General features: G+C 38.4%; 1 protein-coding gene and 1 long non-coding RNA gene across 2 annotated transcripts in view; one reads left to right on the top strand and one right to left on the bottom strand.

The window, feature by feature from the left end:
• LOC121068667 lies at nucleotides 1–5500 on the top strand. Its single transcript, XR_005819019.1, has 3 exons — nucleotides 1–618; nucleotides 751–1035; nucleotides 4479–5500. It is a non-coding gene; the product is annotated as an uncharacterized LOC121068667 (long non-coding RNA).
• The window catches only part of DOP1A (DOP1 leucine zipper like protein A), a 63877-nt gene that overhangs the window by 601 nt on the left and 44532 nt on the right, over nucleotides 1–18744 (bottom strand). The window contains 17 exon segments of the mRNA XM_040554031.1: nucleotides 1992–2051; nucleotides 3908–4037; nucleotides 5521–5685; nucleotides 6593–6648; nucleotides 7971–8107; nucleotides 9256–9408; nucleotides 10022–10083; nucleotides 10501–10650; nucleotides 10817–10926; nucleotides 11477–11556; nucleotides 11796–11940; nucleotides 13534–13577; nucleotides 13580–13599; nucleotides 14288–14394; nucleotides 14892–14945; nucleotides 15446–15579; nucleotides 16882–17011. Of these exon segments, the coding sequence (XP_040409965.1) occupies nucleotides 1992–2051; nucleotides 3908–4037; nucleotides 5521–5685; nucleotides 6593–6648; nucleotides 7971–8107; nucleotides 9256–9408; nucleotides 10022–10083; nucleotides 10501–10650; nucleotides 10817–10926; nucleotides 11477–11556; nucleotides 11796–11940; nucleotides 13534–13577; nucleotides 13580–13599; nucleotides 14288–14394; nucleotides 14892–14945; nucleotides 15446–15579; nucleotides 16882–17011 (1737 nt within the window).

Raw genomic sequence — 18744 nt, 5'->3', positions numbered from 1 at the left:
ATACAGAGAAATAGGAAATAATGCAGGACCAGACAAGAAATACAGGCACAAATAAGATGTTAATGCCCGATAAAGTATTTTGCCTTAATCTAGAAATATTTATCCTAGCAACAAAGTACGCAGAGGCTGCCATGCAGCTTTCAGAGCAGATCTGCTCCCTGTTACCGCTCGGCTGGAGCCCAGGGGAGGTGACACCACGCGAACGCTTGCCTCCACTGCCCCTCTAGCTGCTCGTTGCTTAGTAAAGCAGGCTGCATTTCTGAGGCAGCCCTCAGGCTGCATCCTACAGCCAGTGGCAGGGACAATAAGCCCCTGAGGGTGTTAGAATGGAAATGAAGCATTTTCACTTTGTAGCTTGAGTTCCAAATTTTCAGAAGAGCAAAGGCAGTGCTGTTTCAGATACCGTAACTAATGCACCTGGAGGCTCTGAGCAGACACCTCACAAGCGCCTCAGGAAGTTCTCACAATGCAACCCAGTTCAGCTGCTCATCAGGTGTTCCCACAAGACCCTGATTACACACCTTGCACTTCACAGGAAGAATTTCAAGGGAGAGAATCTCAGGAGCACCGCCAGTGAAGGCAGCAGTCACACACCCAATGCTAGCACTCAGTGTCCTGGTATAACTGTTTAGGGTAGCCTTAAATGTCTGCATGCTAAAATATCTGAGCACTAACATCCAGCTGCTCATATAGGAATCTTTACTCTTTTTTTTTTTTTTTTTGACTCAAAAAAAAAAAATTCAAATCCAGACAGCAAGGCACTACCAACACTGTAAATGCCTCGTTTGGACAATTACCGACAAACCAGCATGGGGGAGCTACCACCATGAAGCAGGGTTCCATCAATACAGTTTTTGACTCCCGAAGGCAGGAGAAGAGCAGCACAAAGGCCATGTCCTGACCTGCCTCTGAGCTGTTCCTCCCTGCCTCTGCATCCAAGAACCCCACGGGCTGTGCTGCCATCACGGGTGTGGGCCCTGCTCCCACAGAGCAGACTCAGTAATGAAGGGAGAACGAAGGGGAGTGGAGCATAAGGTAAGGATTAGCGATGGCACAGCCTTTGAGCACACAGATTTCTTCAAGAAATGGTATTTAACAAATACAGTTTTTGTCCTTCAAATAAAAGCAACTGCCTGTTCCAATTCAGGAGCCTGTGACATCTGTTTCACAAAGCAATTACATTAAATATGAACACATTCAGTATTTCAATCTGGCTGTTTGGCTCCCTGTCACAGGAAACAATTATTGCAGCTATACTGCTTCTTCTCTACAGTATTTCAAGAAAAGTAAGGCTGCAAAATAAACTAGAACAAAAGGAAGACTACGTTCCAACACAGAGTTGACAATGCCTCCTACTTCTACAGGAATTGCTAGTTTTTGTAATTTCTCTTGTAAAAGTTTCCCATCAGATTCACGAAAGGGAGACTTTTTGGTACCGGTCTCCACCGTGCTCTGTACGACCCCGTGAGGAGCACGGAGCGGCTCCAGCACGCGGCCCGCAGCAGCGTACCCAGCAGCCAACCGCGTGGGTGCACATGCAAACACCGATGGTGCCTCTGAGCAATGAAATACAATCTGTCCAAGCCATTTCCTCACAGCAGCATCTTTGCAAACACCACTAGCTCCTCAGATACTAAAAGTAAATCAACAGTTGATTTGATGGAGACTGGGTTAGGGATTGTTTCATGCCTGCTTTCTGTTTGGCAGAAATAATTATCTAATTTGATAAGGATTTGTGAAGATGATTCCTATTAGAACAAAAACTTTTTGTAATCTATTCATGTAGGAAACCAACTTAAAAGTAAATTTATGAGTCATCTACAAAGATGAGGGCCCTTAGGATTACTTCACTTCAAAAATTGCTCGCTTTGCCCTCTAAAAAGACTCCCCTCTTTCAGTTCTTACTGAAAGTTAAATGCTACCCAGGGCCTCGAGGTGATGGTGTTATGGTGAGCTTATTTCACAACTCAAGCATCAAAGGCCACCCTCACCTGATGCTTGGCCATCTCCAATCCCTCCAAAACCACCGTCTTAAAGTCCTCCTGTTTGTCCTGTGGAAGGAAAGAGGAGAACTTTCAGACTGCATTTCATATATGGAAATCATACGCTGCCATGAAGGCTGTGCAGGTGCTTGGTTGGGTGCCGTGTTTCAGCAGGAAAAGTTACCTGCCCCCAGGAGTCCGTTGGCCAGGAACTGCAGACGGGGGTTCATGGGGCCAAGACACTATTAGACAATGACAGCACTGTCAGTTTGTTCTTCTGTTTATGGCCAGCAGTGCCGAAGGAGGTTTATAAGCACATTCCCTTCAGACAACAGAGCCTAAGAAACACCCCGCTGCATGAATCAGAGCATTAGTCAGAGCGCCCCAAGGCAAAATTAAAGCCAACTGAAACATTTTGCTCAGAAACAGTATTTTCTAAGAAAAACACACAGCTATACACAACAGTGTCCTCCTCTGCACCAAGAAGAAATGGCCTGGAAATCCGTATTCATTACCTCGTGGTCATCTCACTCCGTATCCCGAGTTAGGGTTCACAACATACAACTGCCACCATGACTAGGGGGCTGTGGAAGTCCCAGGAAGCTTTCTATATTCTGGAAGCATGCTATGGAAGTCCTCACTTCAAACATCTATCCTAACATACAGTACTTACCAGCACGTGTATTTCATACAGGATGTGTATTTTATATAGCTCACGTAGAGATTATTTGGAGCTTGACAACTTTCTAGCAGGTACAGTACAGTACAAACGTCAGGGTTACCAGCTACCCCTGATTAGCAGTCAGTTACAGCCTATTACTCATTTTCACAGGTGAGAGGAAGAAAGTTTTAATCTTCACCATTCAGAGACAATGAAGTGAAGAATGCAGATGCGCTTCAGGTATTTGTTTTATCCCCCATCATCCTGAGCCCTGCTGGAAAAGTTCAGGTCTGCTTGCAACTAAGTTGTCACTAGGTTTTAGATAGCCACTTGTATATCGGTATTAGCCTCTTTGCTCAACAAAAACCTTTCATAACAGACTGTAAATACAGTGGCTACAGTAAGTTACCTGTATTATAGCCCTGACAACGTCTTTTGTTTGGAGGGATCCCCAAGAATGAAACTTCAAAGCTTTCTCCCTAGTGACTTTGAGCTTTCTTCTTAGTTCCCTGGCCCTTCCAGCACCCTTTCCCAGCGAAGAGCCTGCCTGGGGGCCTCTATCCTGGCAGCAGGGGCAGCGAAGTGTCTGACAGCAATTGTCTTTGTGGCAGTAGAACAGAGCTCCCTTGGACAGGGTTTGGTAGCTTCCAACAGCTGGTCAGGCCTCTACCCCAGCCAGACTTGGGTTCTGACACAGCTCACGCACTGACAGCTCTAATTCTGCTCCCACTCTAGAAGTCAGCAGCCGAGATTCCCTCCAGAACCACCTCCATCACTCTCTGCCTTCTTCCATTCAAGGTGACTGCCTTGGGAAAGAAACCCAACCAGCCCTGGCTCTGTGCAGCTTCAAAACTATTCTGTCATTTTAGGAAATAGAACAGTTTTCTAGATACTTAAGTGCGATTTTTATAACCAAAATGCTTTCCTATTTTAAAAGGTAATTATACTGCTTCCTACATATATGACCGGCTATCTGAAAATGACTTCTATGTTCATATTAGACCTTGGAGTTTCCAAATAAAAGTATTATTTGAGCGAATAGAAAATATGTTTCAAAGTCACTGACCATTTTTATTTATTTTTTTAATACCTACTTATGTTTTTTTTTTTTGTCTAACGCTGGCCTGAGATTACACCAGCAGGAATCTCCCATGCTAGATAAACTCCTTTCCATTCTCCATTGAAATAAACAAACAGACAGACGTACAGTAACTTGCAGCACTAAGCTCTCACTGAAAAGCAGAGCTGGATAAAAGTGACGTACCTTTGCTTTTTTTCGCAGCAGCTTTGCCAGACGCACCACGTAAGGTTTGAATTCCCTCTGATGTGTACCCTGTCTTCGTACCTCCAAGCCTGAATCATCCGATGCTTCTGGAATAAAAGCCCAGCGATACCTGCCATGAGATAACACAAGCAGACATTATGCTTACTGAACATGCAGCCTTTTCTGCTAGATCTAAGAACATGAGAGGATGAGGAAATCTAGTTAAATATCAAAGAAAAAGGAACAAAAAACAAAACCCAGTGTTTGACAGGAATAGCAAAGTCACACTCTGAAAAGCAGAAGGTAACATGGCTGAGAAAAGTAGTGTTATCTTTTTCCTTTAAAGTTTCTTGAAGTATTTAAGGATGCCAAAATCAAGATAAGGCAGCAAAGCCAGAAGTAATAATACTTGCATCTTAGTTATGTGCAAGGGAACCAAAAGTAATTCTGAATTATAAAATATGTAAGTTACTTAAAACACTTGCACATTCGTGGCACTTCGCATAATATGCCGAATGTTCTCTATATACTGTGTTGATAACAGGAATTCATTTATTTTATCTATTCACAGGCCAAAAGGATAAAACGAACCGTTCCCTCCCCTTCTGCTCACTGCACTAAGACTGGCTACCTGCACTATAAACTATAAAGGAAATTGAAGTTTCTATCCTTAAGGCTCCTGTCCAAGCCTCTGTGAGAACGCTGTAAGAGACAGCACGATTCAGCATGATGGCTGTCTTTCCAAAAAGACATGGTAATGGCCTTAATAAGACTGGTTTAACTAATAGTGGAGATTAGGATAGCATAGAGATCTTGGCAAGAATTATGAGCCACATCTCCAGAAAATAAAACAAATCAAGGAACCTTAAGATTAGCTTTAGATTTATGAATAGTGCAGGACACAAACTGACAGTGTGCAAGTCCTTCCACCTTCTAGCACACACGAGGATCTTTAGAATGCCAGGTCAATTAGAGCTGACCAAATATCTCCACCGTGCAGCATAAAGGAAGAGAAGAAATACTGTGTTTTGTCCTGTGCTGCCTCTCAGTTCTGTAGTCTTCAGCATTGTTTTATGTCCATTTTTTTTTTCCAACGGAATAGGATTGCAGGGGCACTGAGCAAGCAGTTTGCATGCATGAATGCTGCTGCTCAAAACCAACCTAGAGAGCCCCCTCTACAAGCAGGTTTGTTGCTGCATATTCCAGTCAGCTCACACAGGAGTAATTTAAGTGAAATCATACTGAGATCATACAGTCATCTGATCTGATGACTTAGTCACTGAGACACATGGGTGTACTTTGGGTTCTCAGACATTACTGCAACTAAATACTTGAAAAACAAAATATTTGAGTAAGTCGCTGTTACTGATTAGCTCGCAGGTGTGGAGAATCTCCAGGCAGAGGCTAAATCAAAACAGCTTGAAATCATCTGCTGTGCAGTGTCATTTGCTCTGGGGACCGCGCTGACATTGGCAGGGGTTGGACTGTGGGCTACTCTGGATGAAAGCCAGAAAGGGAAAAGAAATAGGAAAATGCAGATTTTAAACACTAGAATTTTACCAAGAGGCACAGTTAAACATCCAGGAACTTAGAGGATAGCATCTTTTACTCACATCTGAAACTGAGGAAGGTTTTCAGATGGCAAAGCTAGGGCCAAATCCAGGAATTTGCAAGCGGACAAATACAGGTTCAGCCATCTCTGGCTATTGTAGGACGTGGAGAAACCATTGCCTCCTGTGTATGTTGTCTCCAGACCAGCAACAGATGGGCCAGAAGTCCTAAAATAAAGAACCACAGACAGGTAAGTCATCATGGGAAGATCCTCTTTCTGTGTTTGCCCTTATAAACGCACAACTCTTTATTTACCGAAACAATCCAGCATCCATAAATCAAAACAGAATGTTGCAAGTCTGTGCTATGGTTGGAGTTTAACATGTGTGTGTATAAATAAAAGATAAAACATTTATATATATGAACATTAAAATATATTAAACTATATCTGATTCCTGTCAGTCATCCAGATTAAGAGGGAGTTTTAACTCACTCTTTATGTGGATATTACTTTATTTTAGAGAAAATTCTTCAAAAGAATAGAAAGCTAGGAAAAAAAAGCGAAGAACAACACTTGGACAAGTAACTCCTCTTATTCTTTTGAGAAATCTGAGTCTACTGCTAACATTGACTGAACCTAGACCATACTACACAGAGGGTAGGTGCGATAGAAATAGACAATACAACTAAATTAAGAGCTCTACCTTAATCTTTGTGTCTTTCTAACACTAGAAGAAACCACCTTTTTAATATAACTTAGAAAGGCACAATCTTATTCTAAATATATACATAATAGAGAAAAATTATAAAGTCATGTCATGTCTATTGTAATTGAAAAAGCAGGACCATTTTAGCCAGGAGGAAGACACTAAGAACTAACATACTTGTAATGCATAATTTACCCTAGATGTTTATGAGCAAGCTGACAGTTGTGGGTTTTTTTTGTTTGTTTGTTTTGCCCTGAACAATGTGTTCCTGGTACTGCAGTCAGACTGGAACACTCTTCACTTGTCCTTTTCATTTGAGCTTGACAATTGTTTCTAAGACAAACTACTCTGAAGAATGGCTCATCTGTCCATCAATGTGCCAGGAGACCAGTATTAAGCTAAAAAATGCAGGAAGTTCGTAAATTACCTGGAAATGTCTTCATCTGCAGTGAGCTCCTGTTCCATCAGTAAAAATACTTGTACCTGAAGATCAAATGCTGTATTTTAATACAATTTTTTACAGACTGCGACCCAGGAAAATGCTCTAGGGAAGTGTGAGTAATAAGCCTTAGAGGAACTATTGTTTGGAGCTTTATTTCCATTCCTGGATGATGCCCACTGAACTACGAGTGGACAATGGCACTCTGAAACTCATCCCTCGTGTACAGCCCAAGTAGCACAAGGACGTGGCTCTCTTATGGCCAGGGAAGCTCTCAGAGGCTAACTCCTTCCACTTCTTAGAAAGGAAGCCTAGCAGAGAGCAAGGCCTGAAGGAAATGAGAATAAAGAATCACAAAGAAGCAGTCAAGCTCAGGTGTGATTTCCTGGAGGCGACACAGTGCTGCCCACTGGAAGCAGTTCCTTGACTGCTGTAGCTTGCATAAACGCCAGGGGACAGCACAGGGACAGGAGAGCCACACTGCTCCCAGCTCTTAGCAGATTTTACAGGGTAGAATGGGATTTCTAATAGTTATACAACTAATTCACAGGCTTAAAATTCAATGCATGTATGGCTAAAAAATACGCTTGATTTTTAAAATACTATATACAGCTTTTCTCATCTATTGCTTAAATCTGTGGTTAACTAAGGGCTACAGTAGGCACCAAGAGATATCAAAAAAATCACAGCAGTTATTCCGATTTGCAATTTGTGTTAGCCAGCCCCTTAGGAAGTACTTTACTAACAGGCTAAATGGACCACAGGATGCACCAAGGACTCCTCCATTCCTGTTCCCAAAGCCAAAACCCAGAAGAGCATGTCAAATGGTCAACATTGGAGGCTCCATAGCTAGCAGCTCTGAAAACAGGTGTTTATCCTGTCTTAGGCAGAGTAAAATGAGAAACAGAAAAGCTGAGAACAGAGCCTTGTATAAAGGCAGTTACAATATTTCAGCCACAATGTGATCTGAATGAGCACTAACTGCCAACACAGCATGGATTCTGACTCCTTCTTTAAGGGGCTTCTCAGCCTCATTGTTGGAGAAGAAGGCTGAACGACCAGGAAAGCAGCTACAGGGACTGGCAATGTTGGACTGAGTACACACACAGGCAGAAATTGAAGGAGGAGTCAGTAGGGAACAATGAAGGTAAAGGCAAATTTAACTCAGGAGACATTTGAAATTCGGTAGTATAAGCTAATGTGTTCTATTTGCCTGGACAAAAAATAGACATGCGGACTACGAAAATAAGTCAGCTTTCAGTTACGTGCATGCTATCGAGAAGAAATTTTCTTAAACATTGGGGAATTGGGTTGTGTCTCAGAGTTGCACCAGTTTTCCAAATCATGTACGCTAACTGCAACTCACCAGTTCAGTGATCATTGTAGGCCAAAGCGAAGTAAGGTGCTGCGGGGACATTCTTAAGAGCAATACTCTGAAAAACAGGAACACTTGGGAATGAAGGGTGGGCACCTGTGGCAAACGGAGACTTTCTACCAGCCTTTCTGAAACAAAAAGCCAAGAAGGTTTTCTCAGTTCAGAATAATTCCAACTAGCATTTTCTTCCCTCTTTTACTTTTTTTTTTTTTTTTGGAAGTACCTGCCACGTTATTGTTTCGGTATCTTTTTTACATTGGCAGAATAAAGCTGTAGCAAATAACCACTTTCACTGGGCAAGGAACAAAAGCTAGAAGCCTCATAACAGTTGTGTTTTCAATCAAGTTTTCCACACTAATGCAATATTGTATCTAGGAGTTTTGCAGTTTTACTCCTTCTAAAAAGAGGAGTTAACAGATTCCAAATAAAACAACAATGGCTCAAACAGCTAGAATATATATTATTAAAAGGCTGCGTCATCACAGTACATTAATATTACACAGGGATAATACACTGACATTTAACCATAAGCACCATTAAGCATTCAAAACTGAGGCAAACAAAGAAATTTATCAATCAAACCAACACATGCACTTTGCAGTTCAACCCAGTGAAAAGCATCTTGTATCCTGAACATAGTAAACACAGCTACTGACTGGCTAGGGAAAGAAATTTTGAAGAGCAAGTCCTCAAACAAATGAAATGAGAAAGATGATGCATCTGACTTTCCATATGAAGCAAGAGATCAAGGTATTCATCTTGGCAACAGTAGCAGACAACATATCTAAGAAGCTGCTGTAACTATTTGCATCATCTTAGAAAATCAAGCAGATCCCATTCCCAATCTCTTCATTTAAAAAGGTCAGTAGAAGAGATATTCTTCAGTGATAAATAGGACATGTAAACAGAAAAGCAGAAAAAAGCACTAAAGAAGTCAACAATTCAAAACCTCTTCAAGGTCAGCCTTTGTATTTATTCCTAGTTGAACATCCAAGGCATAAGCAGTGTCATGTCAAAAAGCACCTTTCAGGTGCCCAAGGACATCAACCAAGGTATAAAATGACAAATCAGTGAAATAATCTAGGTAAGTGAACTGCTAATCAAAGTTCATGTGCTTTGTAATCTGTAATCTGTAGAAATTTTGCATTAAACCACAGAAACAGTACTGCACACAGATATTCTGGAGGACACATTTACCTGCTGTTACCCTGTGATACAAATATTCCTCAGTCAAAAATCAGATTCCAGAACTCTGAACTGCTACATTTTTACTGACCTTGTATATCTGGAAGATATTTCTGGTATTGGTCTATCTCACTACTAAAAATTGCAAAAGCCAATCTCTTGAGGAGCATAGCGCGCTGTTCCAGCTCTACATCTCTATTAGCAAACAGATTGAGCGAACTGCTCTGAGCCACAGCCACTCGTGCTGAAAGACAAAATGAAGAGCACAGAGACTAACATCAAATTTCCCTTCCATTCCACTTTAAGGAGCAAATAACTCTTACTTCCAGTGCATTAATGTAGCTTAAAAGCAGCCATTAAGAAGATACATATTTTGCAATTTGTGCTTTTAACAATAGTGATTTAAAATATACATTGAAAGAAAACTCGTAAGTATACACAATGTAGCTGAGCTTGGGGTCTTTGGGAGGCAGACCAGGCAGCTTTTTTAAAAAGACAGTTTTCAGGTATAGATGCTCATAAGCTTTGAATGCGCAGAATCATTTTTTTCCTTAAGCAGAGTTAGCGTCACATGTAAAAAAAAATCTGCTCTGCTTAATGAACCGTGTCATAAAGGCAAAATTCACTGTGCTCCAGGATGGTCTCAAATTCTCTCACTTCAAGAGATCTTATTTATGGATCACTAGGAACAAGTAGTTGAAGAAAAAAGAAAAACATTGAATAATTTTAACAAACTGGAATCAACACTAAATGAATGTTTTCTTCAAGATACTTCTCTCTCCCCCCTCCCTTTTTTTTTTTTTTTTTTTAAATGTTTCCCTAGGGGAGAAGTCATTACTACATCAATGAATACTTACTCATCAAATCTCGGAATGTGGTTTTGTCATGTGTCATCAAATTATCCATAATAGCTCTCCAACTAAAAGAGAAAGATTGTATACAATTCAGAAAAGCAAGAAATATTTACAGGAAGCTTTTTCTGCTCTTTTAACTAATATAGGTCCATTTTTGCTACTATTTACAATCCAAGCTCTCTGCTGTATAGGTACCATTTACCTGGTGCACTTTGATTGAAAACTATAAAATGTTCACCCCTTTCTCTCACAGAAAATACTTGAAAAATAATCAAATCGAAAAAACAGACTTCTGCACAAGAAATATACCTTAGGTAAGCAAGTCTCATAATTTAAGTGGTAATCTAAAACACACTACATCCCTCTAATTTCTCTCAACAGAAATCTGTTGGCAAGTTTTGGACCACATACATTGTCTTGTTCAATGGTTTATGTAAAATTTGTAACAAGCACTGATATAAGCAGATAAAATAAGTTCTTACTGGTTAACACAAGAAGCATCCATCTGGAAGAAGCTGGAATCCATGAAGAGGTCAAACGCTTCCTTTTTCCATGCTCTCCTTGTATACTGATACCCACTGAGACTGCTTAATAACTGAACACAGGCCCGATAACTGGATGCGTTGTGAGCACTAAACAAAAAAAAGTCAACAGGAAAGAATTTAAAACTTGTGCTTTACATAAAGTTTTAATAGATATCTAATCCTTATCATGCTTATTTCAACTGAAGTATCAAACACATACCAAATTTCAATTGGTGGTAGAGATCTACATAAATTGAATACATTGTAAAGATACCTGTGATTACGGAGGTAGGGAACAACATAGTGCATAATATTTACAAGCAAAGGAATAACCCTCTCCTTTTCATCACTGTAGAAAACCATATCCAAGAGATGAGCCAAAACCTACAAAAGGTGAGGAAGTTACATTACCATGAATTCCCAAGCTGCTTGTTATTTACTATACAGCAATTTTTTATTTTTATTTTTTGGTATAATGTCCTTCACTGAATGTTCAAGTTTATGATAGAGGTGATCAAATTTCAGGTACTATACAAAAGCCAAAGTAAAAATATCCCTTCATTTTTAAAACAAAATGAGGTAAAAACACAGAAGCATTAACTCTTGGAAAAATCATTCTACAAAACAATCTAGAAAAGAAAAAAAATCCAGGGACTGACTGTGATTATCAGCAGTAAATAACACATACAACTAATACACGTGAAGTGGGTCACCACAACAGTTCCCTATACTACACATCTGAAAAGGCACACTTTGCTTCTCATCCATCTCACTGAATATTTATAATTAGCTTAACAACGAAGTTTTATTGTTATATGACAGGAACCAGTATGCATTCATACCACTGTTTCCCATCAAAGCTCATTCCCCAGGCTTTTCACAATATAAAAGATTATTATAAGACAGTATTTATTACACTTGAGGAGATATTTACCTCAGAAAGCAGGGTCAATGCATGGACACTATAAACAGATGGAGTTATGCTTGAAGTTTCCATTGCTGGAGACAACATATCTAAATGAAGATAATAACAGTAAAAAGTTCAAAGTTAATTTTCATAAGCCATTATTCACCTTGCAAGCATATTTTAATAGCATGTGTTTTGAATGTGCACAGACTTTGCCGGATACACCACGTAAGGTGTATTTATTCAAATAAAGCTACCCTCTTGGTTCATTTTGGTGTGATAATTAATAGATAATTAATGTTTATTTAAAAGTTTTATTTCCAATAAAAGATGAAAATGAAGTCACCTTCAATATCCGATTCTACATTGTTTCCATCAACCATAATCTTGGGGGAAGGCTTGACCTCTAAGTTTCGTCTTAGCCAAGTAGTCTGTTCCAAGGAAGAACCAGCAATTGCTCCAATGGCATCCACTATCTTGTGTGTTACATCCTGATTAAAACAAACAAACAAACAAAAAAAAACAAAAAAAACCAAGCTTTTAAGAACTTTGTGCAGAAGGGCTACATTTGTTGTCCTGACACATGTTTTTGTTGAAAATCTCTAAGTAATGAGGTATAGAACTGCTTTAAATCACTTCTGTTCAATATCATCAATGATGCGGAACTCCACAGAAAACGAGATCATCTTCAACGGATTACAAACAGTACTAAGTAGAAGATACTACAGATCTTTTCCAGAGTACAAAACTGATATATAAGATAATTCTAGTACATTCAAGAAAAGGTTTTGAAGTCAACAGAATAAAATCTGTGTTTATCACATCCTGAAAGACTGAAGCGTTTTTGTAAAAGTCCTTCCTACCACATACGCCGACAACAGTTCTGAATATGCATCTGGTTGTGGTAGCGACCTTCTCACAAATACATGTCAAAATAGATAAGAAGGATATCTAAAAAGATATCTAAGCTTTACTCCAGACACAATTAGTATCTGGAAACAACTAAGGAAGTTATATTCTATGAACAATTGCTTAACGCAAGATTGGCTCTGCATGCTTTCCAACAAGATATTATTACATCATCTTGGAATTGAACCACGTGCACATCTAACTACACACATCTGCTCGTTAATAGGAATAATGTTGATTAGTAATCAAGTATTTGGGAACAAGCCAAAGCATAATTTGAATAAGAGCTTGTAATAAATACAGTGCTGCTACACACATACTGAAATAAATTCTAAGATTTTAATAGTAACAGGACCCCTATTATGGTAAGCAAGAAAACTACTCTTTTCTGGGTGGCCCACATTAGAATTTTTCAAACCATTGTTCTCAGGAGAAAAGAATTCAGAAAACACAGTAACATTAAGAAGAGTTTAGGAATGAAAAATACTGACATAAAATTAAAGAAACAGGCAAGGCCCTGCTTACAGAAAGCACTCCAGACTAAAAATGTAAAATAAGAAAATACATGCACTTAATTGAGGAAAATAAGTATCAAATGAAGACTCCATTATTTCACAACCAGAAAATTCAATATAGGCAGTTTTATCACCAACCTGTTGGACATTTGTCTCATTCTCAGTCTGCCTTCCAGTCCCCCTACCCTCTTACTTGTGACCACCTTTGTAACACCTCCCTCTCTCTCTCTTCCCCCACCTCATGACCTCCCTCTAAACCTCCCTCCTGCTTTGCCGGAAAACTGGCAGCACCTGGCTGTTGTCCAGCTGCTGTCTCTCCCTCAATGGGGGCACTAATTACCCTTCTTCTATACAACAGTCAATTAAAGTAATATCTTTAGGACACCTTCCATCAGACTTGGCTCAAAATTGAGCATCAGTCCTTGGGCTGATGGAGAAGGACAGCACATAGGTTTAATTTCCTTCAGAAACTACACTAAATGAAACAGTCAACATACCAGCAATAAATATTTAAAATTGTTTAGCACTTATTATTTGCTTAAAAACACTTTTACAAGGAACATAATTTGGGTACTGCCTTGTCACTCATATGATTCTCTCAAATGAGAGATTTATTGTTCAATATTTTTAAAGCAACAAAACCTACAAAAAAAATCTTACCTGAAGATCTCTTTGGTCTTTCTTATTCTCCAGGCTTGGATTTTCATAATAAACTCATTCAGAACACTGAAAAAAATTGAAGCAAATATGGATTTTGTAAGTTAACCAGTAATTTTGAAAACCATGACAAATCTGAAGAAATTTATATGCCCAGTATTTATTTACTAAACCTTATTGTCACTACTACTTATCAATATTCTAGAAAACACCTTTGGAAGTTTAAGTTAGTTTTGATTATACCATGAAGTTTATCACATATTTTACTGGCATATGCTCAAGTACCCTTAGGAACAATTTTCTAGTGAAGTTAAATTCCAGAAATTGAAGAAAATGGTGCTTGATGCTTTATACAGAAAACCATATCCAACATTTTATTTCTAATATTCCACAAACAGCTTCTGTGCTAGAAATGAATCCTTTCTAGTGGGCTGCAAATCTATGTATACCAAAAAATAGGCATTATTAGTTACTCAATAAGTAAATGAGAAATTTAAATCTACTGTTTGAAGAGCCTGAATGGCTCCAATAATCAGTAAGGTAATAAAGATCTTGTCTTATATTCTAATACGAAATTTCATCTCTCTATATATAACCATTCCTCAGAGAAGGCACTAATAGAAACAGAGCACAGGTAACAGGGATTCATCTCCAGATCTTTTTCACTTATTTTTGAGTCAACACACTAACACTTCGGTATGATTTCACACACTTACGTTGAGCTTCTTTAGAAATTGCAAATATCAAGAACCCTTACCCAAGTATGAGGAATTGTCCTGGAGCAGGAAGACCAACCTGGATGGAATCCTTTAACAGAAGCAGCAGTGCTGCCCAACTATCTACTAAGCTGGTCACTGGAATCCTAAAATAGAGAGCAATGACAGCAATGAAAACAGTATCATCTCGCTCAACATTCTCCACTTTTTTACCCTCACAGTTTGCCTGTCAGATATTGTTAATCAACACTGATACAGATTCTTTTTTTTTTTTCTGTTTAATATTAGGTGGCTACATCAAGCCATTAAGAAAAGAAAGAAGGCAGAAGAACAGTATACTCAAAAGATATGCTTTTCAGTCAAAGGTTGGTGTGGTACCAGTGAGTTACAGTACAATTAAGATCAGCTTTCTTTACACAGTAGGGAGACTTCCTGCAGAATTTTCAGACAGGGAAGAAGGGTGATGCAGAATTAGGGAATTCCTTTTCCCTTTTTTCTTTATAACAAAAATCCCTTTCTTCTTTGTAACACCTACAGCTCAAAACCAATCTTTCTTCATGATTTATATTACACAAGCCATTTCTCTTCCTAGAGATGGCCCATCTGCTTCTTGATGACAGAATAAAGTTTAACTTCTGACTTACCTTGAGTATAAGCATAGAAAAACTGCAACATGCAGACTTCCAGTGAAAGATGTTTCTGGGGAAAAAAGAAAGAACACAGTACAAGGAAGGAAAAAAAAAATACTTTCCTCCTCTTGCTAGAGCAAAAACAAAAACAGTACTGCAATGTCTGAAGATGCAACTTAATTCATGAACAGGGTATTATGAATACCCAATAAGGCATCTCTTTATGAATTATTCTTCTCTTGTTTCTTCCTCTTTTCCTTACTTCCCTTTCCCATACAAAGGGAGAATCAATCTATACTAGGGTTTCCCTCATGTAAGTAATCCATCCCCACAAAACACTTTTTGTATGGAAGCAGTAAACAAGATTCTGGAGTCGTTCCAAAAATGGTAATGACTTACACAACTTTCCTCAAAAGCTCACCTATCTCTAGATATTCAAAATTTTCACTCTGAACACAGTACACAATTACTTCAGCAACAAAGCCAACCACAGTTACCTACATCATCAGTGTTTTAAGCTTTAGTAAAAAGACATTCAATAAATCAATAGCACTTCTACAGTTTTCATACCTTGTCCTTTGCTATGGCTGGAGGCTGCTTCAAAACTTCTTACACTGTTTGTATAACAGTCTCAGTTCTCATAACACTGATTGAGCGAACTAGCTCAACCAGCAGAAGCTGTTCTTCACCTGTGCAGGAATAACCTAGAAGAATAAACGTGTGTCACATTACCATCACAGACAATACCTATACCAAAATGAAGATGATTGGCCTCTTAGGCTTTTTTCTTAAGTAAATGGAAAGAAATCTACCTACTATAGAGGATCAAGAGGATCTAGACCTGAAATGCCTCTTAGAGCCGCATGTCTTTAAGACTATAAGAGGGATCTTAGAAGTTGCCTATATTGTGAGTGATGCTTTTAAGAAGCTCTTTAATGAGCAGATTTCTATCAGGTGGAGAAGAGTATCCTGACAAATTTTGGAGTCAGAGTAAAAATACTCTTAGAGCATCCTTCAAGAATACATGTTGCCTTCAACTACTTTTGTGGTAGTCTTCAGGTTAGCTCAAGATATTTCAATAAAATAGTCAAAGACCTTAAGCAAACAAGCAGGTAAGCGTACACAATCTGAAAATCTGAAACTCAAGGTTGGAAGCATCAGTTAGCCTTTTCATCTACAATTTGAACTTGGACCACATGGTTCCAACTTGGAAACACACCCCTTCACAAACACTACACATTTTCTGTGAAATGTTTACCTCATCTTCAAATACAACATGCTATATGTGAGATGTTACACAAGAGTTTATGTAAGTGTTTCTATCCGGGACATGATGCAAGTTGAGAGCTCCTACGAAGTCATCACCAAACTTACAGTATAATTTTAACGAGATGCATTATAGAGGTTGGGGACGGTGCTGAGGCAATGAATACATATTCTGCTGCAACGTACGAGATAATTACATAAATAAGGCCGAAATATAACTCATATGCAGAGAGGTCAAATTTATAATTGTGGCTTCAAAAGCAAAAAGGCAGCAATACAGTATTTCTGCAAACTAGATGAGTAAAAGCATAGTAATTAAACTAACATCTGAGTATGAATACAGCAAACTAAATTATTCAACAAAATCATGCTTTTAACCAGCTGTGGTAAATAGCATATATGAACAAAAATCTTGACTATTTATGAAGATACTTGGCATGCATTCATGTCCCTAAGCTTCCTGCACAAATCATCATTATTCTGTTACTCTGCTACAGAGCAACTTTGGTGGCACACACTGTCCTAGACTCTAGAAAGGTACAGGGAAGTAATACCAGGTTTTAAATAAAATCAGTTTTAAATTGGTAACACCCTAACAGTACAGTTGTAATTAAAATAGAACATAATATTTTCCATTTCACAATATGTATTATTCACTGGAATGCCCAAATCTTATCCTTAATGCTTCCAAATCACTTAAAGCTATTACTGCAATTTAAAGTGACCATGGCAGTATAAACATACCTTTGTTCTAGAAGCATTTTTATTTTGTCTTCTTTCATTCCATACAAATGCAATAGCAGCCATAAAGTGAACACCATGATTCATTGAAATTGGACCCAACAGTTCAAGAATCTGCTGCCTCAAATTCTGAAACATGGAGGAACACATACACTTTTAGTTAAGTATCCCAGCATAACATTCAGAACAGCTAAGAAAATATACTTTATGAATTTGCAAGTGATAATGAAGTAGGAAGCAACAGGTAGAAAGGTACAGAACTCAAGGTGATCTGACAAACTGGGTAAATGTCCTGAACAAGACAAGCAGCAATAACAGCTTGAGCTTTGCATGTAAAGGTAGGGAATAAACAACTAACTACTCAGGATGAGAAACTACTTAGGATAGCAGTGCTGCATAAAAAATAAAATTGTGGGATTATTGTGGATCACAAACTCAGTGTGTCAACTTTGCAAGGAAGGGGAAAAAAGCTTCATAAATAGCAGCACTTCATGACAGACATGAAATATTCATCTTGTAAGAAGATACCATGTACCATGTCCAGTTTTGGACACCTTACTTCAAGATATGTACACAAGCTGAGAGAACTCAAACTATAAAAAATAAGAAAGATTAGTGATACAGAAAATGGCCTATGAGAACAGGCAAAACTGGGTATGTTTAGGCAGGAGAAAAGAGGGTAAGTGGACATATAACAATTATCAAGTGTTTATTATGAAGAAGAAAGGAAGATGTGTATGCTACAAATAGGGATAGGCCTTACAGGAAGTGAGAGAAAAAATAAGTAGCAAGAAAAAAAAAAAATCACAGAAGCAAAAACAAGCTACTCTGTGAGACTAAAATATTCATTGTTGAAACTCTTAACATCATGTTTTTTTTAAGCATGCCAGATTTCTTTAGGCATTTATTTCATAAGCCACCTTCTCATCCTGTTCTTCATCCTGTTTCTATGACAGGAAGACTTTAGAGAAAACTGCACTTTATCTGTTTCATGAAAGCCATTTCTATGTTGGTCTGATATATTTGAGTAGGAATTGTCTAATCTTGCGGAAGACTCTTATATAGGATCCTAGATCTTGACTATGCACTTCATACACTTGCCAAGAGTGTGGTTGCTGTCATTAGAAAGGACTTTAAAAAGGACGTTTTCATGGACAGCACATGTTGAATGCTCTTCTGAATATTATGGATTTAGGCAAACTAAAGAAAACCTAGGACTTACAGAAAAGTTAATATTGAACCAGAATGAAGAAACTTATCTTATTTTCACAGAAGAAGCATAATATCATATGCCATCCACAAGTACAAACCCCCTTTCTCTTCACTGAGTATGAAGCCCTACTGGCAGGACAAATATGACCACAGAATGTCTGTGGAAAGACATGGAGTCTTAAATAAGCAGTGATCACTCCTTCAACCTGAATGACAAATGTTGAAAATGCCGTAAACCAGTATCATCACAGACAGTACCTGATAATATTCAAATTAACTATTAGGAAATAATATTTTAAAACGTTTCAGATTTAACTGAATTTCCTATTTTAAAATGTGCAACATTAGAATTTTGAAGTGCTTCCAATAGGAGGGGTAGGAAGCACTCTCAATATTTGACTCCCTCTTGGATTCTCATGTTTGTGATTGCTGGGCTATTTCCCCCTGCATAAAGATATCACAGTATGGTCACTGAATGAGTAAAGGAACTAGTTCAAAAGTGTCTGAACACAAGGCATTTTAAGGAGGACAGTTCTCTTTTGTTAAGATTTTACGTGAATATTTTACATCTTTTGAGGTGCAACATGGTGGCTTAAATGGTTCAAGTATTTTTCAGGATGGATTTAATTTTCTTTGTAGAAAGCAAATAG

Source organism: Cygnus olor, chromosome 3 (genome assembly GCF_009769625.2).
Source record: "Cygnus olor isolate bCygOlo1 chromosome 3, bCygOlo1.pri.v2, whole genome shotgun sequence".
In the NCBI taxonomy this organism is placed as follows: domain Eukaryota; kingdom Metazoa; phylum Chordata; class Aves; order Anseriformes; family Anatidae; genus Cygnus; species Cygnus olor.
Note: the sequence above shows the minus strand (reverse complement) of the source record. Positions and strands in the feature narration are given on the sequence as shown.